Raw genomic sequence first — 26,225 nt, 5'->3', positions numbered from 1 at the left:
GCGGAAGCATCTGGAGTTCATTTGCAGTGGCTGGAGGCCCTGGCGCGCCCATTCTCTCCCTCCCTCTCTCTCCCTCTCTCTGCCTCCTCCTCTCTGTCTGTCGTTCTCAAATAAATAAAATAGAACAGAAGAAAATACTGAGCCAGGTGTGGTGGCACATGACTTTAATCCCAGCACTTGGTAGGCAGAGGTAGGATTGCCGTGAGTTCTAGCCCACCTTGAGACTACATAGTGAATTCCAGGACAGCCTGGGTTAGAGCTAGATTGATGGGGGGAGGGAGGAAATTCCAACTTTAATGAGGCAGGCATTTATATTATGCCATATTGAGGAAATATGAATATATAAATATGTGTTATCCTTTGACTGTTCTTTAGTTTTGAGTATCTTGAAACACTGGTGTATATTTAAAGTATTGGCGGGGTTAGAGGAAGATTTCTAATCATCAAAGATGTCAGGTTTGAAACAAATCCTCCATGTTTAGGAAGTGATTTTACAGATATTTTATGTAAGTAGTATTTATAATCCATTGTGCTAGTGTTTAGGAATAAATAAGATACTGTAAAAGAAACAATTCCCTCCCTGAAAGAAGAAAGATATATAGCTTCAGCAGATTACAGTATAGGAAGTAGAGTTAAAATCATCATCAGCTTATCTCAGCAAATACCTTTCTTTTCTACAGGCCTTTCAGGAGATTTGTTTTGGTGTTTTGGAGGTAGGGTCTCATTCTAGCCCAGGTTGACATGGAATTCCCTATGTAGTCTCATGGTGGCCTCGTACTCAGTGATCCTCTTACCTCTGCCTCCTGAGTACTGGGATTAGAGGTGTGTGCCACCATACCCAGCTCTTCTTTTTTTTTTTTTTTTTTTTTTTTAGTAATTTTAAAAAATTACTTCCTTTGAGAGAGAGGCAGATAGAATTGATAGAATGGATATTTGGATGTGCCAGTGCCTATAGCCACTACAGGTGAACTTCAGACACCCCTTTGTGCATCTGATTTATGTGAGTACTGGGGACCTGAACCTGGGTTCTTAAGCTTTGCAGCCAAATGCCTGCTAAGCCATTTCTCCAGCCCTATTTTTCTTTTTCTTTTTCTTTTCTTCTTCTTCTTCTTTTTTTTTTTTTTTTTTTGTTTGTTTTTTTGTTTGTTTTTTGTTTTTTCAAGGTAGGGTCTCACTCTGGTCCAGGCTGACCTGGAATTAACTATGTAGTCTCAGGGTGGCCTTGAACTCATGGCAATTAAAGGTGTGCGCCACCACACCCGGCATCTTTTTTTTTTTTTTTTAAATATTTGGTTAGACAGACATGGTGGCGCACCCCTTTAATCTTAGCGCTCAGGAGGCAGAGGTAGGATTGCCATGAGTTCAAGGCCACCCTGAGACTACAGAGTGAGTTTCAGGTCAGCTTGGGCTAGAGTGAGACCCTGCCTCGAAATGAACTGCACACAAAACTCCAGATGCATGTGCTGCCCTGTGTATCTGGCCTTACATGGGCAATAGGGAATTGAGCCCCAGTCATTAGGTTCTCCAGGCAAGTGCCTTATCCAGTGAGCCGTCTCTCTAACCCAGGACCAGCATTATTAAAGCATCCAGTCCACTAGGATTTCTTGGGGGGGGGGGACATGTACTTAGACATCTTTTAGAATAGTTTATTGAAATGTCTTATATATTTTACTAAAATATACACACGTGGCAGGCTTCCAGGGGCTTACCAGGTTCTCTCGGTTTATGGTAATTCCCTTCCCATTTATTAGATGCCATCTTACAGCTTAGACATGTATGGGGGTTAACAGGTCCTTCTAAATTCTAAGTCCCTTTTCTAATATTGTACTGTTTCTTAGCCTTTGTTACTCCTTTGTTGTAGCATAGTTGGCACCATTCTCCCCCTTCTGCCTCCCACCCATCCTTATTTTTCTATGTCCTTGTATAGTCATTAATTGCCTTTTCTCCTGTGTTCCAGCTACTGCAGTGCATACATATTACAAAGCAAGCCTTCATTATATGGTGAATTTTACTGGTTGATATGCTTGGAAAACCATAATCTCTGTTGAAATATATCATATGCAAGAAATTGTAATAAATTTTGATACATGTTATAAATAGGGTATTATGGAAAATAAACACAGTACAGTGCCCTCTCAAATTGAACAGCTAAGAAAGAGGTTCAGGATTTTTCTTTCTTTTTTTTTTTGTGGTGGGAGGGGGGTTCTTTTAGGTAGGGTTTTGCTCTAGCTCAGGCTGACCTGGAATTCACTATGTAATCTCAGGGTGGCCTTGAACTCATGGTGATCCTTCTACCGCTGCCTCCCAAGTACTGGGATTAAAGGCGTGCACATGCCCAATCTATCTTTTTATTTATTTGTTGTTAATTAGTATTATTGGTTTTTCCAGGTAGTGTCTTGCTGTAGCCCAGGCTGACCTGAAATTAACTAGGTAGTCTCAGGGTGGCCTCGAACTCACAGTGATCATCCTAACTCTGCCTTCTCAGTGCTGGTATCAAAGGCAAAGGCCACTATGCCTGACCTGTTTTTCGTTTTGTTTTAAAATAGTTTTATTTATTTACTTAAGAGAGAGAGACAGGCACTCCAGGGCCTCCAGCTGCTGCAAACGGACTCCAGATGTATTTACCACCTTATGCATCTGGCTTATGTGGCTCCTGGGGACTTGAACCTGGGTCCTTTGGCTTTGCAGGCAAATGCCTTAACCACTAAGCCATCCCTCCAGCCCTGATTTTGTTATTGTTTGTTTTGTTTTGTTTTCAAAGTAGGGTCTCCTCCTAGCGCAGGCTGACCAGGAATTCACTATGTAATCTCAGGGTGGTTTTGATCTCATGGCGATCCTCCTACTATGCCTCCCGAGTGCTGGGATAAAGGTGTGTGTTAGCATGCCTGGCCTAATTTTTTTTTTTTTTTTTTTTGAGATGATTAAAGACGTGTGTCACCATGCCTGGTGGCATAGTGGCATTTTAAATCAAAATTATAGTTGGTATAGCTAAGTCAGGGTAAGGCATAATCTTTGTCTTTGAAGACCACCGTTTATTTCAGTTTGGGTGTTAGCTTAGGTCTCTAGACTACAGACCATCATATTACAAAAAGGATGTCCCAAGTACAAGCAAGGAGAATGTTGGAGGTAATGCATTAAATCTTCTCTTACCTCATGATAGATCATAAGTGCTACAGTAGTTTTCATATTTCTGAATAAAGTCAGTCTGGGTGCCTTTGGCATATTTTAATTTGTTTCCCTGATGTTTTTGCTCTACAGAGCCAGAGTCCAGAAGTGGAACAGTTAGGGAGAGTTGTGGAATTGGACAGTGACATGGTAGATATCACCCAGGAGCCAGGTTTGGATTCTGTATTGGAGGAGAGCGTGCCTGAAGATCAGGAACCTGTGTCTGCTTCGACGCACATTGCGTCTTCCCTAGGAATTAATCCACATGTTTTACAGGTGAGGTTCTGACCCATTCTAACTGTGATGTAAAAGCCAAACTCACATTCTCTCTCTTGCATAACATCAATTTTTTTTCATGATACGCTTAAGACCATTGAGTGTTCACTGTAATGAAAAAGGAAGACAAGAAATAGTGTAGTGTAGAAGTTGAGGGCCTCAATTTCCCATTCAGGGAAGGAAGACTTATACTGAGAATGAAAATATAGGACATCAAATCAGAAGACCTACTTTCTAATGCAGATGATTCTCTGTCACTTTAGACAAGTCATTTTACAATTGTGAGACTAATTTCCCTCTACTAAATCTTAATCTGTCTACTTCACAGAATGGTTTTGAAGTTCTAAAACTTAAATTATTATTTTTTCTTTTTCAAGGCAGGGTTTCACTCTAGCTCAGGCTGACATGGAATTCACTATATAGTCTCAGGGTAGCCTTGAACTCATAGCAATCCTCCTACTTCTGCCTCCCGAGTGCTGGGATTAAAAGCGTGTGCCAACATGCCTGGCTTTAAATTATTTTTAAAATATGGTAGGACCCTTCCCAGCTTGGGAGTATTTATGCATTATTTCTACTCTCTGTTTCATTATTTACTCTTCTAAAATAAACAGGACTGGGGTTGGAGAGATGGCTTAGGGGTTAAAACACTTGCCTGAGGACCCAGGTTTGACTCCCCAGTACCCACATAAGCCAGATGCAAAGGTGGTGCATACGCTTGAAGTTTGTTTGCAGTGGCTAGAGGCCTTGGAACACCCATTGTCTCTCTTCGTTTCTCTTTAAAAAAATTTTTTAAAAAAAGAGCTGGGTGTGGTGGTGAATACCTTTAATCCCAGCACTCAGGAGGCAGAGATAGGAGGGTCGCCATGAATTCAACCCTGAGAATACATAGTGAATTCCAGGCCAGCTTGAACTAGAGTGAGACCCTCCCTTGAAAAACTGAAAAAAAGAAACAGTGCTGGAGAGAGACGGTTCAGTAGTTAAAGGTGCTTACAAAGTCTGATGGCCAGGGTTCAATTTGCTAGTACCTATGAAAAAGCCAGATGCTTACAGTGACGCATGCATCTGGAGTCAAAAGAAGCCTGATGGTCAAATGTACAAAATGGTGCATGTATCTAGATTTATATTTGCAGTAGCAAAAGGCCCCACATGTGCCCATTCTGTGTGTATCCCTCTCTCTTCTCTCGCAAATATTTTAATTTTGTTTTGTTTTATGAGGCAGGTTTCGCTCTGGTGCAGGCTTAACTGGAATTTGATTTGTAGTCTCATGGTGTTCTTGAACTCATACTCCTACCTCTACCTCCAAGGTACTAAGATTAAAGGCATGCACCACCACGCCAGGCTTATTTTTTAACTTTTTGATTTTTTGAGGTAAGGTCTCCTCACACTAGTCCATTCTGACCTGGAATTCACTGTGTAGTCTCAGAGTGGCCTCAGACTCTCGGTGATCCTTCTACCCCTGCTTCCCAAGTGCTGGGATTAAAGGTATGTGCCTCCACGCCCAGCTTATTTTTTTAATTTAATCTAATTTTTTTTTGAGAGAGAGAGGCAGATAGAAAGATTGAGAATGGGTGCACCAAGGCCTCCAGCTGCTACAAACTTACAAACTCCAGACATATGGGCCACCTTCTGAATCTGGCTTATATGGGTCCTGGGTTCTTTTTTTTTTTTTTTTTCCTCAAGGTAAGTTTTAACTCCAGCCCAGGCTGACCTGGAATTCACTATGGAGTCTCAGGGTGGCCTCGAGCTCAAGGCAATCCTCTTACCTCTGCCTCCCAAGTGCTGGGATTAAAGGTGTGGGCCACCACGCCTGGCTTTTTTTTTTTTTTTTTGCAGGCAAGCGCCTTAACTGCTAAGCTATCTCTAGCCCAAGTAAAATATTAAAAAAATAAACATAAATTGTCAAAGACCAAGTTTAATTTATGCCTCTGCCTCTTCTGTCCTCTTATTACAGTAGCAGTTTAGCTTTTGCTTTGTCTTTGTCTTTATAACTATTTATTCAGCAAACCCAACTGACCCCTGAGTGTACTAGCAAAACAACAGGTACAAACAATAGAAGTAGATGGCTTCTGTTCTTCAGGCACATACAATGTAATAGTCCCACAAATGTTATTGTAGCTCTGGACACAGCCTTTAGGAAAAGCAGTGGTTTTTTAGTCATTATAAGATGCATTTTCTTTTATGTCCTTTCATTTGTGGGGAACACATTCAAATTCCATAGATACTTCCTTTTTAGATCATGAAAGCATCATTGCTCACCGATGAAGAAGATGTGGATACCATGGATGAACACTTCAGTCACTTTCCTGCCAAAGGAGATATTTCTCAACAAATCTGTTCTCCCAGACTCCCCATTTCAGCATCCCATTCGTCAAAATCTCGCTCAATAGGTAACATATAAAGTGTACTTTTTTTTTTTTCCAGAGGTAGGGTCTCGCCCAGTCCAGGAAGTCCTGGAATTTGGAATTCAATCTATAATCTCAGGCTGGCCTCAAACTCACAGCAATCCTCCTACCTCTGCCTCCCGAGTGCTGGGATTAAAGGTGTGCATCTCCACACCCAGCAAATGGTACTGTTTTATAAGAAAGGTTTAGAGTCATATCCTGCTTTAAAAACACCTGTTGGAAGTGGCTAGGGCATTTTCATAGTTGTTCTTTTTATTTTTTTTAACATGTTTGTATATACCATTCAAATTTTTAAAAATATTTTATTTATTTATTTATTTTGGTTTTTCTAAGTAGGGTCTTACTCTGGCCCAGGCTGACCTGGAATTCACTATGGAGTCTCAGGGTGGCCTCAAACTCAAGGCGATCCTCCTGCCTCTGCCTCTCAAGTGCTGGGATTAAAGGCATGTGCCTCCACATGCTCTATTTATTTTTATTTGAGATAGAGAGAGAATGGGTGCACCAGGGCCTCTAGCCTCTGCAATCAAAATCTTGGTGGATATACAACCTTGTGCATCTGGCTTTATATGAGTACTGTGGAATTAAACCTGGGTCCTTTTGCTTTGCTAGCCAAGTGCCTTGACTGCTAAGCCATTCCTCCAGTCCCCATTCACTTTTTTTCGTGGGTGGGGGGTTTTGAAATACAGCTAAGCTCTAGCCCAGGCTGACCTGAAATTCACTGTGTAGTCTCAGGATGGCCTCAAGCGCAGGGCAATCCTCCTACCCCTGCTTCCCAAGTGTTGGGATTAAAGGCGGGTGCCACCATGCCCAGCTTCCTTCAGTTTTTTGAGATAGGTTTTCATTGGCCTGGATCTCATCAAGTGATCTAGACTGGCCTGTCAGTAAGTCCCAGGGATCCACATTTCTTCACCATGACTGGATTTTCTGTGTGGGTTCTGGGGCTCAAACTACTTGTCATCTTGTCAAACTACTGAGTCATCTCTCAGACCTTTTTCCTGTTTCTTTTCTTTTTTTTTGTGGGGGGGTTTCAAGGTAGGGTCTCACTCTAGCTCAGGCTGACCTGGAATTGACAATATAGTCTCAGGGTGGCCTCGAATTCATGGAAATCCTCCTACCTTTGCCTCCCAAGTGCTGGGATAAAAGGTGTGCACCGCCACGCCTGGCCTCTTTTTTCTGATTTTTGTTGTTCACTTGTGGTGGTTTTGTAGGGTTGAGGGATTTTAGGAAACATAGCTAACTGTGTCAGTAAAGATGAAGACCATGCATGAAGAAAGGCACTTAGCCTTATCTTAGAGACTCATTTTAGTTGCTTGTGAACCTGGATTATAATGTAAGCTCAAATGTTCAAATCTTGAGCACATTACTTAGAGGATTCTACACGTCTTATACTGTACTCTGAATTCCCGATGTGCTATCTAGGGATGAACGTTGTTTGTCACTGAAAAGCCAACTCATCAGGTATCTGCTTTCCCCTAAATCTTGCAAAATTTCTTCAGAGGTGATCACATATTGAATTTAAATTGTTTACTTTCTTAGTCAGATTTGAAATAAAATTATTGACATCAGTGAATAATTTTAACAGTTCAGTTCACTTTGAAAGCTAAAGAACAACCAGTGACAAATTTATTAATGACTTAAAAGCTGGATGGTGGCCGGAGAGACAGTTCAGTGAGTAAAACACTTGGCATGCAGCCATAAGTACCTGAGCTTAGCTCCCCAGCACCTATGAAAGCACCTGGATGTTGGAGGCCGGTGTGGTGAAACCTTGAAAACAAGGAAAGCTGGATGCTGTAGTAGGTATCACTGTGAGAAGGAAGACACAGGATCCACCAGAAGCTAGCTGGTCATCTAGACTGATTCACTCAAACAGTGAAAAATGACAGACTCTGCCAAAAATACTGGCTGAAAGTGAAGATATCCAAAGTTGTCCTCTGGCTGCCTTTTGTGTGCTATGGCACCTGCAAGTCCACCAACACAATACACAAGTCTTAAGTGTTACAGGACATGGTAGGTCACACACCAGATGTCAGCACTGGGGAGCCTGAAACAAGAGTATGGAGGAGGGGCTTAATGGTCATACTTCACCTTTGTCTGTGCATTGTGGTGTGTGCCTGTAACCTCTCAACAGAGAACTGAGGCAAGAGAATCTCGACTTTATATCATCCTGGGCTCCATAGCAAAAAAAACTACCTCAGAAAGAAACCAAAAAAAATCAGGTGTGGTGGTGCATGCCTTTAATTCCAGCACTCCAGAAGCAGAGGTAGGAGCATCACTGAGTTTGAGACCACCCTGAGTGAATTCCAAGTCACCCTAGGCTCGAGTGAGACCCTACCTCCAAAAACCAAAAAAAAAGTTTCTTGCCTTGATTTCCTACCTAAATAGTATTTGCTATTAAATCTGACTTACACCTGCTTCTGATCATCCATATCTGGTTTAGTATGATAAAATATTGAATGATTTCAGCCTTACTAGTTTTTGTTTCTCTGTCACTGTGCCCCGCTCCTACCAATTTTTTAATGCCCATTCTGCTTCTCTGTCTGCTTCTTTCTCTTCTTCTCTCAAATAAATATTTATACATATATACATATATATATATTTATTTATTTGAGAGAGGGAGAGAAAGAGGTAGAGATTCAGAGAGAATGGGTATGCCAGGGCCTCTAGCCACTGCAAACGAACTCCAGATGCATGAGCCACCTTTTGCATCTGGCTTACATGGGTATGGGAATTGAACTGGGCTCCTTAGGCTTTGCAGGCAAACGCCTTTTCCGCCCTCCTACCAATTTTTAAAAATCCTTAAATTTCAATTGTTTAAGAGTGAGAGAGGAAGGGAGGGAGGGAATGGGCATGCCAGGGCCTTCAGTTGCTGTAGACAAATTCCAGACACAGGCACCATCTTGTGCATGTGGCTTACGTGGGTCCTTGGGTATCAAACCTGGGTCCTTTGGCTTTGCAGGCAAGCCTCTTAACCACTAAGCTATCTCTCCAGCCCCCAATTTCTATTGGTATTGATGACACAGTAAACAGTATCTAATGTTTTTCTCTTTTTTTCAGTTGGTGGATTGCTGCAGTCAAAATTGACAAGTGGTGTTTTTCTTTCACCAAGTGCCTCTTTGCAAGAATGTCGCCCTCCGAGAGCATCTTCTTCAATGAATATCCCATCCACATCTGCTTGGTCTCTGCCCTTGACCACTGTGTTTACAGTGCCCAGCCCAGCTCCAGAAGTTCAACTTAAAACAGTTGGTATACGCAGGCAACCAGGCCTTGTCCCTCTTGAAAAGTCTGTCATGTATGGCAAAGGGAAACTCCTGATGGACATGGCACTATTCATGGGACGTTCATTTCGGGTTGGCTGGGGACCCAACTGGACTCTTGCTAATAGTGGAGAACAGCTAACTGGTTCCCATGAACTGGAAAATCACCAGACTGCTGATTCTATGGAATATGGATTCCTGCCCAATCCAGTAGCTATCAAATCGTGAGTTAAATTTCTTGATGCTTTTTGAGAAAGGCAACATGGTAATCAAGAGAGAAAAAAACAGGAAGCCTCAGTCAGGAGTCTGCTTTTTGACCTTTCTAGATGTACTCATAGCACAGTTTCTATGATTTTGAACTAAAATAGGATAAGTTATATCTGTCCCATCAAATCATACTTACTGAATGGTTAAACTAGTTGGAAAAGTAACAGATTCAAAATCTGAAGTAGGGTTTTGTTCTAACACAGGCTAGACTTGAATTCACTGTGTAGTCTCAGGGTAGCCTTGAACTCAACAGCAATCCTCTTATCTCTGCCTTCCAGGTGCTGGGATTAAAGGCATGTGCTACCATGCCTGGTAACAGACCCAAAATGAGTATTACCTTATTCTTTGAGTTTCCAACCTTTCATTGTATCAGCCAACTTTCTGCTTTGATACTTAGATACTTGTGATTTCTCCAAATATGATATTGTCAACTAAGTATATTTCCCATGTCTTAAATCTCATAAGATGTGTGTATCAACTATAGATTATTCAAGCAAAAATATTTTATGTATGTTGTATGCATAGCAACATATAGAATATATCTTATGTTTCTATGTAGTCCTTAAAATTGACATTCACGTGTGTGATCATAGTCCTATATACACTTACTATAAAAGTATGTGATACATGAATTACATACTAAGTTTTCTGGTAGTTGAGGCAGACTAGAGTTCTATACAAAATATGTTAAGTTTTCTTGTGTACTTTGTAAAATGTGGCAAGTTGATATACATTTAATACAGAGTGAATAAATATGATTAACTATAGGTTTTTAAAACTGATCCAAAACCAAAACAGTGTCTCTAGAACATTACAACCAGGGAAATTGATTTAGTCATTAACATGATATTATTCATTTTTAAAATTTTTTTTAAATTATTTATTTGTAAGTAGAGAGAAGAAATGGTCATGCAAGGGCTTTAACCACTGAGCCATGTCCAGCCTGACTTGCTTTTTTTGAGATTGTTACTATCCATCTTCAAAATTACATCAGGGAGCTGGGGAAATGGCTTAGCAGTTAAGGTATTTACCTGCGAAGGATCCTGGTTCAGTTCCCCAGGACCCACGTAAGCCAGATGTACAAGGGGGGTGCATGCATCTAGAGTTTGTTTGCAGTGGCTGGAGGCCCTGGCACCCCCATTCTCTCTTTCTCTCTGCCTCTTTCTCTCTCTCTCTCCCCCTCCCTCCCTCAAATAAGTAAATAAAATATTTTTTAAAAAATTACATCAGGGCTGGACTTAGAGGTTAAGATGCTTGCCTGTGAATCCTAAGAACTCTTGTTCAGATCTCCAGGTCCCACGTAGCCAGACTCACAGTGAAGCAAGCACGCAATGTGGCAAATGCTCACAAGGAGTTGCACACCTCTGGAGCTCATTCATAGCAGGCTGAAGTTCCTGGAGTTCCCATTCTCTCTCTCTCTCAAAAATAAATAAATAAAACTTTAAAACTTGCATCAAGGAAAGGCTGACTGCATGCTCATCTAAATTTAAAGATGTGGCAGCAGGCGTGGTGGTGCTCACCTTTGACCCCAGCACTCAGGAGGCAGAGGTAAGGTAGGAGGATGTGAGTGTGAGGTCAGCCTGAGACTACATAGTGAATTCCAGGTCAGCCTGGACTAGAGTGAAACCATATCTCGAAAAATAAAAAATATATATTTACGTTAATTAAAGACTGGCTGTGCATGTGGCACACACCTGATCTTAACACTCTAGAGACAAGCAGGAGGATCACCAACTTGGAGGTGAGCATGTGCTACATAATAAGACCCTGTCTTAAAAATAACAAGGACTGGGCTGCAAAGGTAGCTCAGCAGTTAAAGTCTCTGTCTCCCTCCCTCCCTCTCGTCTCCCTCCCTCCCCCCTCCCCCTCCCCCCCCCTCTCATATAAATAAAAATATTTTTAAAAATAATAACAAGCACTGAGATCCTAAGGATATGTCATAGCTTGGGTACTGCTTGCCAAGCTTGGAAAGTCTTGGGTTCACTCTAAAGCAGTGCATAAACTGCTTGTGGTGATTTAATTCTTTAGCATGCTTGGGGAGGTAGTGAAAAGAGAATAACGAAGAGGATGAGTGTGCCAGGGCTTGTAGCCATGGCAACCCCAGATGCATGTGCCACTTTGCATCTGGCTTTACATGGGTATTGAGAAATCAAACCCTGGTCAGTAGACTTTACAGGCAAGTGCCTTAACTTCTGAGCCATCTCTCCAGCTCAAATCTTGGACTTTTGATACCCTGAGTATTTGTGCAAAATGTATCCCATACAACTTTAACCTTTGAATTTGATACTTTTCTAATACGTAATGAAACAAGCTAGCGATTTGAGTTCTTGAGCTTAGTATAAACAAGGGTGAGAATCTACCTTAGGTACTGGGGATGTAACTGTCAGTAGAGTGTTTAACATGCAAAACCCCTGGGTTCTGTCTTTAACACTGCATAAACCAGGTATGGTTGTGTGTGCCTGTAATTCCAGCATTACTGTAAGTGGAGGCAGGAGAATCAGAAATTCGTTCTCAGCTGTAAAGCAAATTTGAAGCCAGTTTGGGCTGTATGAGATCCTGTCTCCAAAAAAAAAAAAAAAAAAAAAAAGGCCTACCTTGGAGTAACAAATGTATGGGTTGGATAATTTTTTTAATCTGCATAGAGCAGATCAGAGATAAGCTTAATATCGTGTAATATTAAGAGCCCAAAAAGTTTTTAAGGCCTACTAGCCCAATCTGCATAAAACCAGACTTGGAAAATGGCACATGTATCTGAGTGACTGTGAGGCCCTACAGTTCACATACTCACTCTTCCACCTTTCTCTCTCTCAAATATATATATATTTTTTCAAGATAGAGTCTCGCTGTAGCCCAGGCTGACCTGGAATTGAAATTTATTCAGTAGTCTCAGGGTGGCCTTGAACTTGGCCATTCTCCTGCCTCTGCCTCTCAGATGCTAGGATTAAAGGCTTACGCCACCAAGCCCAGCCTTTTCTTTCTTTCTGTCTTTCTGTCTGTCTGTCTTTTAGCAGGGTCTGGGTCAGGGTGACCTGAATTCATTCTATAGTTTCAGGCTGGCCTCTGACTTTTTTTTTGAGTAGGGTCTGGCTCTAGCTCAGGGTGACCTGAATTCACTCTGTAGTCTCAGGCTGGCTACTGACATTCAGCAGTCCTTTTACCTCTGCCTCCTGAGTGCTGAGATTAAAGGAGTGTACTACCACGCCTGGCTCAGTTTTTCACCTTGTGCATCTGGCTTTATTTGGGTAAGTAAAAAATCGAAGCTATGTCCTTTGGCTTTGTAGGCAAGTGCCTTAACCACTAAACCATCTCACCGGCCCGTTTTTTTTTTTTTTTTTTTTTTAATTAAAAGGCAAAAAAAAAATTGTGAGAGTGTGAGGCCATTTCCTTTGAGAGAGTCTCATTTGTGTAGAGCTACTGATTAGGCTAGACTGACAGGCCAGGGATTCTTCTGTCTCCACCTTCCCAGAACTGGCATTATATTCATGAATTTACCATGCCCAACGTACATGGGCACTGTGAATTGAATTCAAGTCCTCCAGCTTGTAAGGCCATCACTTTACTGAGTTATACCCAGCACTGGAATCAAAATTTCTATATCACAGTGAAGAACTTGGTGTGGTGGTACATGCCTATAATCCCAGGAACTTCATAGGGAATAACAAGGCCAGCCTCGCCCCCCCCCCCAAAGAAAAGTGAAATGTTTTATATTATCTTTTATAGTCACAAAAAAAGAGAAATATTTGGTTCTAAGGAAAGCTTAGCTTTTTTAACTTTATTTTCTGCCTCATTTATTGTTTCACATAGTCTTACTGAGTCTCCGTTCAAAGTTCATTTGGAAAAACTCAATTTGAGACAAAGGAAGTTGGATGAAGACCAGAAATTTTACCAGACACCTTTGGAGCTCAAATTAAAGCATAGCACTGTCCATGTAGATGAACTATGTCCTCTCATTGTCCCCAATCCGGGAGTGGCTGTCATTCATGATTATGCAGATTGGGTTAAGGAATCGTCCAGAGACTTACTGGAAGCACAGAGTGAGTATAGTGTACATTATGTGTCTATTGATGGCCTAAGAACAGAGGTAGAAATATGTGTTTCTCGGAGAACAAGAGTTCTTCATACCAGTCTTGTAGGTGAATGCCTTAGTTTGTACTTCTCAGTGGATTAATTGGGATAAAAAGTTTTCAGGTGAGAAGCAATTATAAAAATGTTCCTGCTTATAATTATGATGTCCTAAAATGTATTTTTTAAATTTATTTTTTATTTCTTTGGTTTTTCGAGGTAGGGTCTCACAGTAGCCCAGGCTGACCTGGAATTCACTACAGAGTCTCAGGGTGGCCTCGAACTCACAGCAATCCTCCCACCTCTGCCTCCCAAGTGCTGGGATTAAAGGCGTGAGCCACCACGCCTGGCTGTTTGTTTTTTTCTTAATCAGAGAACTTTAGCCAGTCAAATTCCTTCGATTTATGAAATGGTATTCTTTTCCCCATTTCTTCTTTGAGAGCAATAGATTAAGAGGCTGAGAGACAGAATGGGTGCCCCAGGGCCTCCAGCCACTGCAAATGAACTTCAGACACGTGCACCACCATGTGCATGCATCTGGCTTATGTGGGTCTTTGAGAATTCAACTGAGGTTCTTTGGCTTTGCAGGCAAATGCCTTAACCACAAAACCATCTCTCCAGCCCTTCTTTGCCCATTTAAAACAGTAGAAAACGTATAACTACATGTTGGGTATGGTGGCGCATGCCTTTAATCCTAGCACTCGTGAAGCTGAGGTAGGAGGATCGCTGTGAGTTCTAGGCCATCCTGAGACTGGTCAGCCTAGGCTAGTGTGAAACCCTACTTTGAGAAACCAAAAAAAAAATTTTTTTTCATTGTTCAAAATAGGATCTCACTCTAGCCTTTTTAAAATTAATTTATATTTTTAAAATACTTTATTTTATTTATTTGAGAGCAGAAAAGATGCAGAGTAACAGAGAGAATGGGAGTGGCAGGGCTTCCAGCCACTGCAAACTAACTCCAGATGTATGTGCCACCTTGTGCATTTGGCTTATGTAGGTACTGGGAAATCGAACCGAGGTCCTTTGGCTCCTTAACCACTCAGCCATCTCTCCAGCCCAGATCTTACCCTAGCCATTAATTCCAGCACTTGGGAGGTAGAGGTAGGAGGATCACCATGGGTTTGAGGCCAGTCTGGGACTACAGAGTGAGTTCTAATGTCAGCATGGGCTATATATAGTGAGACCCTACCTCTGGGGGGGGGGGAAATCCACTTAAGATGATTCCCTGTCAGGCACCAATGGAATAAAATACAGGGGACCTCTTCTTCAATGCCTTTATGCTGTATAGACCTTAGATTTCCCCCCAATTAAAAAATAGTATGTATGGGTGTGTAAGTATGTATAATTTATTTAAGAGAAAAAAGGGCTGGAGAAATGGTTTAGCTGTTAAGGTTCTTGCCTGCAAAGCCTAAGAACACTTGTTCGAATCTCTAGGTCCTACATAAAGCCAAATACAAAAGTGATGCAAGCATGCAGTGTCACATACGCACAAGGGCACACACGTCTGGAGTTCATTCACGGCGGCTGAAAGGTCCTGGCGTGCCCATTTTTTTTTCCTCTCTCTGCCTTCTTCTCCCTCTCTCTGCCCACCCCCCAAAAGAAGGTTTCTTTGCCTTAAAAGTTTGAAGAAAAAAGATGTGGGGGCAGCTAGAGAATGGGCATGCCAGGGCCTCTATCTACTCTAGACGCATACATCACCTTCTGTATCTAGCTTACATGGCTACTGGGTGATTGAACCTGTGTCCTTAGGCTTCTCAGACAAGTGTCTTAATCTCTAAGCTATCTTTCCAGCCCCATTCTATAAATTGTAGCCTATGTTTACAATAAGATAAAATATAACAATAATCTTTTATATGGTTTTAGAGCACTTCACGTTTCTTAAAGCATGCTATAGACAGAATTTGATCAAATCAGAGAATTTTTCTCTATTAAATATGGTATTAGCCGTAATTAGGCTAATGGAACCTGTTTAAGGGAGGATGTGACTCTTTTTTATATAACGACCACAGTTACTTAGAGTAAAAAAGTATAGTTTATATTACATACCTTGTAACTTGTAAGGAACAGACTCTGGGTGTCAGCTTCATGAGTGCTTATAGTACTTCTTAAAAAGAGGTGGATTTGAGACACAGAGAGTGACAGTGAGCCTGGGCGTGCTAGAGACTCGTGGCACTGTAAGTGTGCCAGATGCATGTGCCACATTCTGTCTGGCTTCACATGGGTACTGGGAAATCGAACCCAGCCTGTTAGGCTTTGCAAGCAAGTGCCTTTAACTTTGAGCCATCTTTCCAGCCCTAGTACATGTGGTATTAATGTATGTTTGCACCACAGTTAGGATGACAGCTGCCTTAGAATTACTGTAAGACTTTGTATTATGATGGGTTTTTTTTCCCCTTGTTTTGTTTTTCAATTACTTATTTGTACTGCAATCAAAACACCAGACACATGCCACTTTTTGCATCTGGCCTTATGTTGCTGCTGTGGGATTGAGCCCAGGTGAACAGGATTTGCAAACTAGCGCCTTTAACTGTGGAGCCTTCTCCCCAGACCCCCATTGTTTTGTTTGTCATTTCTTTAGTTGTGAAGCACTGGAGCCTGACATGGACATTATGTGAAGCCCTATGGGGCCACCTGAAGGAGCTTGACAACCAGCTGGAGGAACCCAGTGAGTACATTCAGATTCTGGAACGAAGAAGAGCTTTCTCCCGCTGGTTGTCCCAAACTGCTGCACCTCAGATTGAAGAGGAAGTCTCCTTCGCTCGAAAAGACAACCCTGTCGAGGCTGTCTTCAGCTACCTCACAGGCAAAAGAATCAGGGAGGCCTGCTCTCTGGCACAGCAGTCAGGTGAGGAGTGTTCTCTATCCCATTGCCTCCTTCCTATTTAGACATCCAGAAGGATTGCTGGTTCTTGTAGAATAAAAACCCTATCTCCTTCACCTCTCGACACTTGAAATTTTAAGTAAAATGTGTTAACATTGTTACATATGCATTGTTTACAAACTGAGACATGCAGAAAGTGAGACATAGAGGGGCTACTTGCTGTAAGTATTTCAATGTGCTGTGTGTGCTTAGAGCAACCTGTGCACGTATTTTCTTCTTTTCATGTACAGTATTATAGATGTCTTAATAGGTAGGATCATGTGCTTCTTAGCAAATCTTTTCTGTATATATATTTGCAAATTGCTGATATTTACACTTATATTTCTTCTTTTACTTTTTTCCTATAAGTAGTATGCTTACTTATATAGAAGTTTAATTTCTGAGTTTAAGAACTTCACATCTATTTCTTCTCATTTTAGTTCCTCTTTCACTAAACATTAAACTATTGCTTAATGGTTGTCTTCTTTGCTTATTCAACCTTTGTTTATTGAAATTTAATTTATCCAAAGCTAACCAATTGGAACCAGCAACTTGATTTATTTTGGCGTGCTTGGCCAATTTTGAAATCATCAGAAGTAGAACATACAAGAACATAGCAACATACACAAATGGCTGGTTGTACTCCACTATCAGTTCATACTTAGTTCAATTCCTCTGATGGTGATCATTCAGTGACACAGTGAGGGCTGATCTGTAACCTTGCCGAGTTTGTGAATTATTCAGAAGGTAATGTGCTGCTCACCAGCACACTTGTATGTACTGAGAGAAGATCTTTAAAAAAGGGGGGGGGAATAGGGCTGGCAGGATGGCTTAGCAGTCAAGGCATTTGCCTGTAAAGCCAAAGGACTCATGTAAGCCAGATGCACAAGGGGGTGCACGCATCTGTACTTTGTTTGCAGTGGCTGGAGGCCCTGGTGTGCCCTTTCTCTATCAAATAAATAAATAAAAATAAAAATGTTTTTAAAAAGCCAGGCATGGTGGCACATGCCTTTAATGCCAGCACTCAGGAGACAGAGGTAAGAGGATCACTATGAGTTTGAGGCCACCTTGAGACTACATAGTTAATTACAGGTCAGCCTGGACCAGAGTGTACCTCAAAAAAACAAAAAAAGGGGGGGGAGATAAGCCAGAGCCTTAGACCTACTCATTTGTGAACTATTTTTCCCTCATTTTTCTTTTTATGTATTTGTTTTATATATATATAGAGAGAGAGAGAGGGAGAGGGAGATGGAGAGGAAGAGGGAGGGACGGGGGGGGGGGGAATGAACACACCAGGGCTTCTAGCCACTGCAAAGGAACTCCAGATGCATGTGCCACAATGTGCATCTGGATAACATGGGACCTGGAGAATTGAACCTGGGTCCTTAGGCTTCATAGGCAAGTGCCTTTAACCACTAAGCCATCTCTCCAGCCCTCATTTTTCTTTTGAGCCAAGGTTAAGTTTAATCCCAGCACGCCATGAGTTTAAGGCCACTGTGAGACTACCAAGTAACTTCCAGGTCAGCCTGTGCTACAGCGAGATCCTACCTTGAAAAACCAAAAGAAAAAAAAACAAACCACACACCTTAAAGCCGTAAAGCCAGGTTTGATGATGTCTATAATACCAGCCCTCAGGAAGCTGAGGTAAGTACAGGCTACCTAGGACTACATAACAAAACCTATCCCAAAACTAGAAAAGGAATAAACTAAGCCCAAAAGAGCAGAAGGAAAGACAAAAAGGAAAACTCAAGTAGAAATCAATACAATTTAACTTTAATTTGGTTCTTTGAAAAGCCCAAGCAGGCATTTCTATTTGGGAAGTCAGAGTCTGTCCGCTATTTGGCTGACTCATCAGAAGAAGGACGAGGTCTCATTGAGTCACTACATCAAGCTATGGTTTCCATTTCTTTTGTGAACCTCACAATCTCAGCAGGATATTTATGTGTTAACCATGTTAACCATTAGATACTTTTTTGTGTTATATAGATACATAGAGATACTCATTCTTCTTTCATTAGTTACCTAGAATACCTAGAATGCTAGCAATTCGTGGCCATGTGGGCTGCAGTGCTGAAATGAATCACAGTTCAGTCATGTGCTGCTTACCTACATCCAGGTGGAAAGTCACCTTGGCCTGGCAACTCAATTTTATAGGGTCCTGATGCATATTTCGTTCCTCCAGGCCAACCTGGTTTGTGTCAGAAGCCTTTCGAGGTGACAGGACAGTAGTACCTTGTGTTGTTTTTTTTGTTTTGTTTTGTTTTGTTTTGGTTTTTCGAGGTAGGGTCTCACTCTAGTACAGGTGACTTGGAATTCACTGTGTAGTCTCAGTGATCCTCCTACCTGTGCCTCCCAAGTATGCTCTGCCTTACTCACTCATTCGCTTTTATTTAGGTTGAGTTTGCCATCCCTCCATGTCATTGTATAGTACATGCTAATTGAACATGAGTCCAATTATATTATCTCTTTTTAAAAATATTTTATTTTTATTTATTTGACAAAAAGGGGGGAAGGAGAGAGAGAATGGGTGTGCTAGGGCTTCCAGCCACTTCAAATGAACTCCAGATGTGTGTACCTGGCTAACATGGGTCCTGGGGAATCAAACCTAGGTCCTTTGGCTTTGCAGGCAAATGCCTTAACCACTAAGCCATCCCTCCAGCCCCTGTTTTTTATTTTTTATTTATTTATTTAGATGTAGGGTCTTGCTCTGACCTGGAATTCACTATGTAGTCTGAGGTGATCCTCCTACGTCAACCTCCCCAGTGTTGAGATTAAAAGGATGTGCCACTGCCTGGCTTTAAAAAAAACAACAACTAGAAACATTTAAATCACGTTCTGTTTTCCTCCAATTTACAGATGTGGCTTCTATGGAGGTCATAGAATTAATAGTAGATCTGCCTTTGGTCTCTCTATGCTATGCAGCCTACATTATTTAGGTTAAACTACTTTACACTGTAAGCTTTATTTTTAAACACTGTTAAGTCCACCCTCCTGAGATGGAAGGAAGTAAATAGACCCAACTGCTTCATGAAACTCGTAGTCCTTTTGTTTTTGTTTTTGTTTTTTTTTTTTGTTTTGTTTTTGTTTTTCGAGGTCGGGTCTCACTCTGGTCCAGGCTGACCTGGAATTAACTGTCATCTCAGGGTGGCCTTGAACTCATGGCAATCCTCCTACCTGTGCCTCCCAAGTGCTGGGATTAAAGGCATGCGCCACCACGCCCGGCTGAAACTCGTAGTCCTTAATAGTCATCTGGAACCTTCTGTTCCTCTTACAGGTGACCATCGTCTTGCCCTTCTTTTGTCTCAGTTGATTGGCAGTCAGTCAGTCCGGGAGCTGCTCACCATGCAGTTGGCTGATTGGCATCAACTACAAGCTGACTGCTTCATCCAGGATGAGAGATTGCGCATCTTTGCCCTGCTGGCTGGAAAGCCGGTAATATCCCCTTAGCATAATCTCCCATTGGTTTTCATAAATTTGGGCTGCTTGAGGCTGAGGCCAAGAGCAGCTTTGTACATACATTGCACACCTTTACACAGAACTGGGCAGATTGCTTTGGGTTTCTTGGCAGAAGCATTTTCAAATAAAAAGTTTGGACTTCAGAGTTGGCTCATTGATAATGCATTCAGTGCACAAGCATTATGACTAGAGCTCAGGTTCTGAGCACCCATGTAAATGCTGGCTGGCTTTGACGGCAATACCAGCCAGCTAGACTAGCCTAATCAGTGAGCTCTGGGTTCAGTTGAGAGACCCTGCGTGTTGGAGGCAGGTTTGCATTGCTGGCAGAAATTACTCGAGCAAAAGCAGTTTGTGGAATGAAAGGGTTATTTTGGCTTAGAGACTGTAGGGGAAGCTCCATGACGGCAGGGGAAACGGTGGCATGAGCAGATGTGGACACCACTCTCCCCCTCGCCAACATCAGGTGTGCAACAGCCACAGGAGGGTGTGCCAAACACTGGCAAGGGGATAACACCCATAAGTCCACCCCCAGTAATATACTGCCTCCAGGAGGCTTTAATTTCCAATTGCCATCAGCTGGGGAGACTAGCATTCCAAATACCTAAGTTTATGGGGGATACCTGAATCAAACCACCACATGCCTCTGTAAATAATGTGAAGAGCAGTCAAGACCATGGGCCTCCACATGCACATGCCACATATATGCATGCAAGTATACAAGCAAAAAAAAAAAATCTAATGCACATGTAATGTATGCCTTTAATCTTGGTCTCAAAAGTCTGAAGCAAGAGGATTGCATTAGGTTTGAGACCAAGTCAGGGTCATGTAAAAAGACTTTGTCTTTAAAAAAAAAACAAAAAGTTCTTGAGGCAACCACAACAGACTGGCATTGTTTTTAATGTGTTATGGGTAGGGGGAGGGGTAAAATTGGCACACCAGGGCTTCTGCCACTGTAATCAAACTCCAGGTGCGTGTGTCACCCTGTGTGCATGTGCAGCCTTGCGTGCTTGCATCACCTTTTGTGCATCTGGCTTACGTGGTACCTGTATTCAAACATGGTTTCTTAGGCTTTGCAGGCAAATGCCTTAATTGCTAAGCCTCCATCCGCCCCAATTTTTTATTTATTTGTTTATCTTTTTTTTTGTTGTTTTTCTTCAAGGTAAGGTTTCACTCTAGCCCAAGCTGACCTGGGATTCATTCTGTATTATCAGGGTGGCCTCGAACTCATGGAGATCCTCTTATCTCTGCTTCCCAAGTGCTGGGATTAAAGGTATGCACTACCACACCCAGCCAAAATTTTTTTTTAATTAAGAAAGAAACATTAAGCCTGGCCAGCCTGAGTCTACAGAGTGAGTGCCAGGTCAGCATAGCCTAGAACTAAAGAGACTCCACCTTGGGGGAAAAAAAATGTTCAAGTTAAGAATCTATTATATCCCCTATCACAGAATTTATTTATTTGTTTATTTATTTATTTATTGGTGTTTTGAGTGAGGTAGGGTCTTGCTCCAGCTCAGGCTGGCCTCAAACTCACTGTAATCCTCCTACCTCTCTCCCTCCCCAAGTGCAGGAATTAAAGGCGTGCACCACTATGCCTGGCTATCATACTAATTTTTTGGACATTTGTTTTGTTTTTTCATTGTAGGGTATCAAGTTGGGCTTGAATTATGGTGATCCTCCCAAGTGCTGGGATTATAGGCATGCGCCGCCACACCCAGCTTAAAAGTGCTTTCTATGAAAGCATGGAAACTTGAGTTCAGGTCCCCAAGCCTCTCCTCCCAATAAGTGCTGAGCAGGTGTGGTGGCTCATATGTAATCCCATTGCTCTGGAGACAGGTGGGAGGGATCTCTGCGGCAAACTGGCTACCTAGATGAATCAGCAAACTAGTCAAATTAGCCAGCTCTGGATCCAAGTAAGAGGCCCTGCCTCAGTGAATAAAGTGGTGCACTACCAAAGACTCCCAGCATCAACCTCTGGCCCCCACAGACATGCACATACATACACATGCACACACACGTTAATCAAAAGTTTTTGAAGGTGGAAGAGTTTACTTTGATTCATAATTCCAAAGATTTCACTCCTTGATTAGCTGACTCCATTATTTCTGGCCCATGGGAAAACAAAACACATGGTGGAGAGACATTTAGTGAAGAAGAATGGAAGGCCTTGGGAACAAAATACACATTGACCTCAGGAACATGCTCCCACTGACCTACTTTTAAAGTTTCTATCACCTCAAGAGCTGAGGACCAAGCCTTACAACATCCGAGCTTATGGTGGGAGGCCAAAGGGATTTTATATTCAGAACATAGCCGTAAGTGAGTGAATACTTGGCAAACATAAATAATAACAAGATGACATGAAGTCGTTAAAGTACTTTTGTTTCCTTCAGGTGTGGCAACTGTCAGAACAGAAGCAAATCAATGTGTGCTCCCAGCTGGATTGGAAACGCTCCCTTGCTGTCCATCTTTGGTATTTGCTTCCGCCAACAGCCTCCATTTCCCGGGCACTCAGCATGTATGAAGAAGCATTTCAGGTGTGTGTGTGAGTGTTCTGTCTTTGCCAGAGAGGTATCAGTGCCTTTCCAATCAACTGTCTTAATTTCTTTTTTTTTCTGCCTCTAAATCGGGCAGGTTGTCTTCATTGCTAATACCATTTTATCCCTTTAGGAAAACCTTAAGCCTGGCTTACATAGATTTAGACAAATAACAGTCAGTGATTTGAAATGAGAACAAAGAGGTCTTTCTCACTGTCTACCCTACTAGCTTCTAAGTAGCATGTTTGTAATTTACCTGTAAAAGTCATTTTTCATATTCTGTGTCACTATGGAAAATACTATTTTATTAACTTTTTTTTTCTCCCAATGTGGGGTCTTGCTCTAGCCCAGACTGGTCTCAAACTCACAGCTGTCCTCCAACTTCTGCCTCCCAAGGACTGGGATGAAAGGCATATGCCACCACACCTGTGAAATTATTTTTAATGCCATCAATTCTTTTTTTTTTTAATGTTATTTATTTATTTGAGAGAAAGATATAGTGAGAGAGAACTTGCCTCCAGCCACTGCAAACTCCAGACTCATGCACCATCTTGTGCATCTGGCTTGTGTGGATCCTAGGGAATCGAACCTGGGTTCTCTGGCTTTGCAGGCAAGTGCCTTAACCACTAAGCCATCTCTCTAGCCTGCCATCAATTCTTTTTATTTTTTCATTTTTTTTGAGGTAGGGTCTCACTGTAGCCCAGGTTGACCTGGAATTTACTTTGTAGTCTCAGGGTGGCCTCAAACTCATGGCAGTCCTCCTACCTCTGCCTCTGGAGTGCTGGGATTAAAGGCGTGCATCACCAAGCCCGAGACAGAGAAAGAGAGAATGGGCACACCAGGGCTTGCCTCCAGCCACTGTAAAGGAACTCCAGATGCATACACCACCTTGTGCATCTGGCCTACATGGGTACTGGGCAATTGAGCCTTGAACGGGGTCCTTAGGCTTCACAGGCAAGTGCTTATTTTTTAGACCATTTTGTTATGGTACTCCAGGCTGTCCTTATACTTGTGCTCCTCCCAACATGTCATTTCTTTTTCTTTCTTTCTTTCTTTCTTTTTAATTGAGAAAGATTGAGAATGGGCATGCCAGGACCTTTCAGCCACTGTAAATGAACTCCAGACATGTGCACCCCGTTGTGGCACATGGGCAATATTGTGTGCTTGCATCACTTTGCATCAGGCTACGTGGGACCTGGAGATTCGAATATGCATTCTTAGACTTCACAGGCAAGTGCCTTAACTACTAAGCCATCTCTCCAGTCCCCAATGTGTCATTTCTATCATTGTCAGACAAGGTGTCTCATGCCTGTAATCTCAGTACTCAGGAGGCTGAGGCAGGAGCATCACCAGTTGTTTGCAGCCAACCTAGGCTACAGTGAATTCCAGACCACCCAGAGCTCCAGAGTGAAATTCTATCTCAAAAAAAAAAAAAAGCTGTGCATATATAATGAATTCCAGGTCACACTGAGCTAGAGTGAGACTGTACCTCTAAAAATATAAATAAATGAATAAATAAATAAATATAAAATAGTAAATAAAATTTTTGAGCTGTGCGTGGTGGTGCATGCCTTTAATCCCAGCACTTGGGAGGTAGAGGTAGGAGGATCGCTGTGAGTTCGAGGCCACTCTGAGATACATACTGAATTCCAGGTCAGCCTGGGCTAGAACGAGACCTTACCTTGAAAAACCAAAAAAAAAAAAAAAATTAAAAAGTCTAGGAGCTCTAGGCATAGGTACTTGCCTTCAATGCCTACTGATCGGGGTTCAATTCCCTAATACCCAAGTAAAGCCAAATGCACAAAGTGGCACATGTGTCTAGAGTTTGTTTGTGGTGGCTGAAGGCTCTGGCACACCCACTCTGTCTGTTACTCTTTCTTCTAGCACTGCTTGTAAATAAAAAGACATTTTTTAAAAGTCAAAAACTATTGAGCAAGTCGGACATAGTGGCACACACCTTTAATCCCAGCACTCGGGAGGCTGAGGTAGGAGGATCGTCATGAATTTGAGGCCACCCTCAAATCAGGCTTGCCTAATTTAGAGTAAGACCCTACCTCAACACACCAAACCAACAAACAAAAAAAAAAAATCTCAGTTCTTTGGAGGTATTAACATCATTCTTAAAACCTGTGTCCAGAGCTGGAGAGATGGCTTAGCGGTTAAAGCATTTGCCTGTGAAATCAGTGTTCAGTTCCGCAGGACTCACATAAGCCAGATCCATAAGGGGCCACATGCCCATTCTCTCTCTCTCTCTCTCTCTCTGCCTCTTTTTCTGTTGTGAATATATTTTTTAAGATGGTGTCTAAATAATTAAGATGTTAATATACAGAGTAAAACGACTATCACTGACTTTATGATTCTTCCTCCTTAGAGTACTTCTGAGAGTGACAGATACGCCTGCTGCCCACTCCCTTCATATCTGGAGGGTTCTGGCTGTGTGGTAGAGGAGGAGCATGACTTGCAAAGACCACTTCAAGACGTTTGCTTTCACCTTCTAAAACTCTACAGTGACAGGTAAACCAGGGCAAGTGCCCCCATGACACCTCATGAGCCCCTAAGGCAGGCAGCCTTTCTGTTGTGTGCTACCAAATTATTTCAGATCTGTGTACCTTGCCAAACCAAACTTAACTGTAGTTAAGTAGGAAAATCATTGGAACTAGAGAACTTGGAAAATTACTTTAATCAACTGTTTTTAGTTTTCCGAGGGAGGGTCTCACTGTAGCCCACGTTGACCTGGAATTCACTCTGTAGTCTTAGGGTGGCTTCAAACTCTCGGCGATCCTCCTACCTCTGCTTCCAAAGTGCTGGGACTAAAGGCATGAGCCACCGCACCTGGCAACTTGTTTTTTTAACTAGGATTCTCTCTCTCTCTTTCTCTCTCTTTTTTTAAATGTTTGTTTGCACTTGTGTGTGCATGCTAAGCATGTTGGCTTACACCTTTAATCCCAGTACTCTGGAGGCAGAGGTAGGAGGATTGCCATGAGTTTTGAGGCCTCCCTGAGACTACATAGAGAATTCCAGGTCAGGCTGGACTAGGTTTTTATAGGGCTAACTTACTGTGTTGCAAAAGGACTTTTTCAGTATTTTGTTTGTTCATTCATCTGAGAGAGGTATGCTCTACTAATTGTCTTGGATGAAATCCAGTCAGCTTAGCAGTGGAGCTGAACTATAGAAGCAAAATATCTCAAAGCCCCCAGAAAGAGACCAAATGCCAGAATGGGATTTTAAACACACTTTATTCCTCTATGTACCTGAAACATCATCATGCAATATGCTATTAAAAATGGCAAGTCTAGGGGACTGGAGAGATACCTTAGCAGTTAAGGTGCTTGCCTGCAAAGCTTAAGGACACAGAATTCAATTCCCCAGTACCCATGTAAGACCAATGCATAAAGTGGCGCATACCTATGGAGTTTGCTTGCAATGGCTAGAAGTCCTGTTGTGCCCATATTCTCCCTCCCTCCCTCCCCTCCCCCCTGCCTCTTTCTTAAATAAATGAATAAAATATGACTAGTCTGGGGCTGGAGAAATGGCTCAGCAGTTAAGGCACTTGCCTGCAGAGCCTAATGACCAAGGTTCATTTTCCCTGTACCCATGTAAAGCCATATGCACAAAGTGGTGCATGCTTTTGGAGTTTGTCTGCAGCAGTTGGAAGCCCTGGCTTTCTTTTTCTCCCTCTCCCTCTCTGTTCAAATAATAAAGATAAAATGACTAGTCCAAAAAACATCACTTGTTACTAAGGGAATCATTAGGCAGTTATGTCTGACAATATAGATGAAAAATAGATGACTGGTCAGTAATCAAAGCTCCAGGTCTTTAAAGCTTAGATAAGCTGGGTTTGAGTTCATACTATTATCTGTGGGTAAGTTGCAGGCTAGGAGTTTTTGATATGAAGTAGCTCAGGACCATTGAAAGCCCTGGGCCCTAGCGGAAGGTCCAGAAGAAAAAA

General features: G+C 42.1%; 1 protein-coding gene across 2 annotated transcripts in view; it reads left to right on the top strand.

The window, feature by feature from the left end:
* The window catches only part of Nup98 (nucleoporin 98 and 96 precursor), an 88,615-nt gene that overhangs the window by 52,165 nt on the left and 10,225 nt on the right, over window positions 1-26,225 (top strand). For both annotated transcript variants that reach the window (XM_045144983.1, XM_045144982.1), the window contains exons 21-28: window positions 3,259-3,441; window positions 5,675-5,828; window positions 8,898-9,321; window positions 13,169-13,398; window positions 16,005-16,271; window positions 19,561-19,718; window positions 22,133-22,276; window positions 24,648-24,790. In XM_045144983.1, the coding sequence (XP_045000918.1) occupies window positions 3,259-3,441; window positions 5,675-5,828; window positions 8,898-9,321; window positions 13,169-13,398; window positions 16,005-16,271; window positions 19,561-19,718; window positions 22,133-22,276; window positions 24,648-24,790 (1,703 nt within the window). The remainder of the gene's footprint in view (window positions 1-3,258; window positions 3,442-5,674; window positions 5,829-8,897; window positions 9,322-13,168; window positions 13,399-16,004; window positions 16,272-19,560; window positions 19,719-22,132; window positions 22,277-24,647; window positions 24,791-26,225) is intronic.

Source organism: Jaculus jaculus, chromosome 3 (assembly GCF_020740685.1).
Source record: "Jaculus jaculus isolate mJacJac1 chromosome 3, mJacJac1.mat.Y.cur, whole genome shotgun sequence".
NCBI lineage: Eukaryota > Metazoa > Chordata > Mammalia > Rodentia > Dipodidae > Jaculus > Jaculus jaculus.
This window is presented reverse-complemented; position numbering and strand designations above follow the sequence as displayed.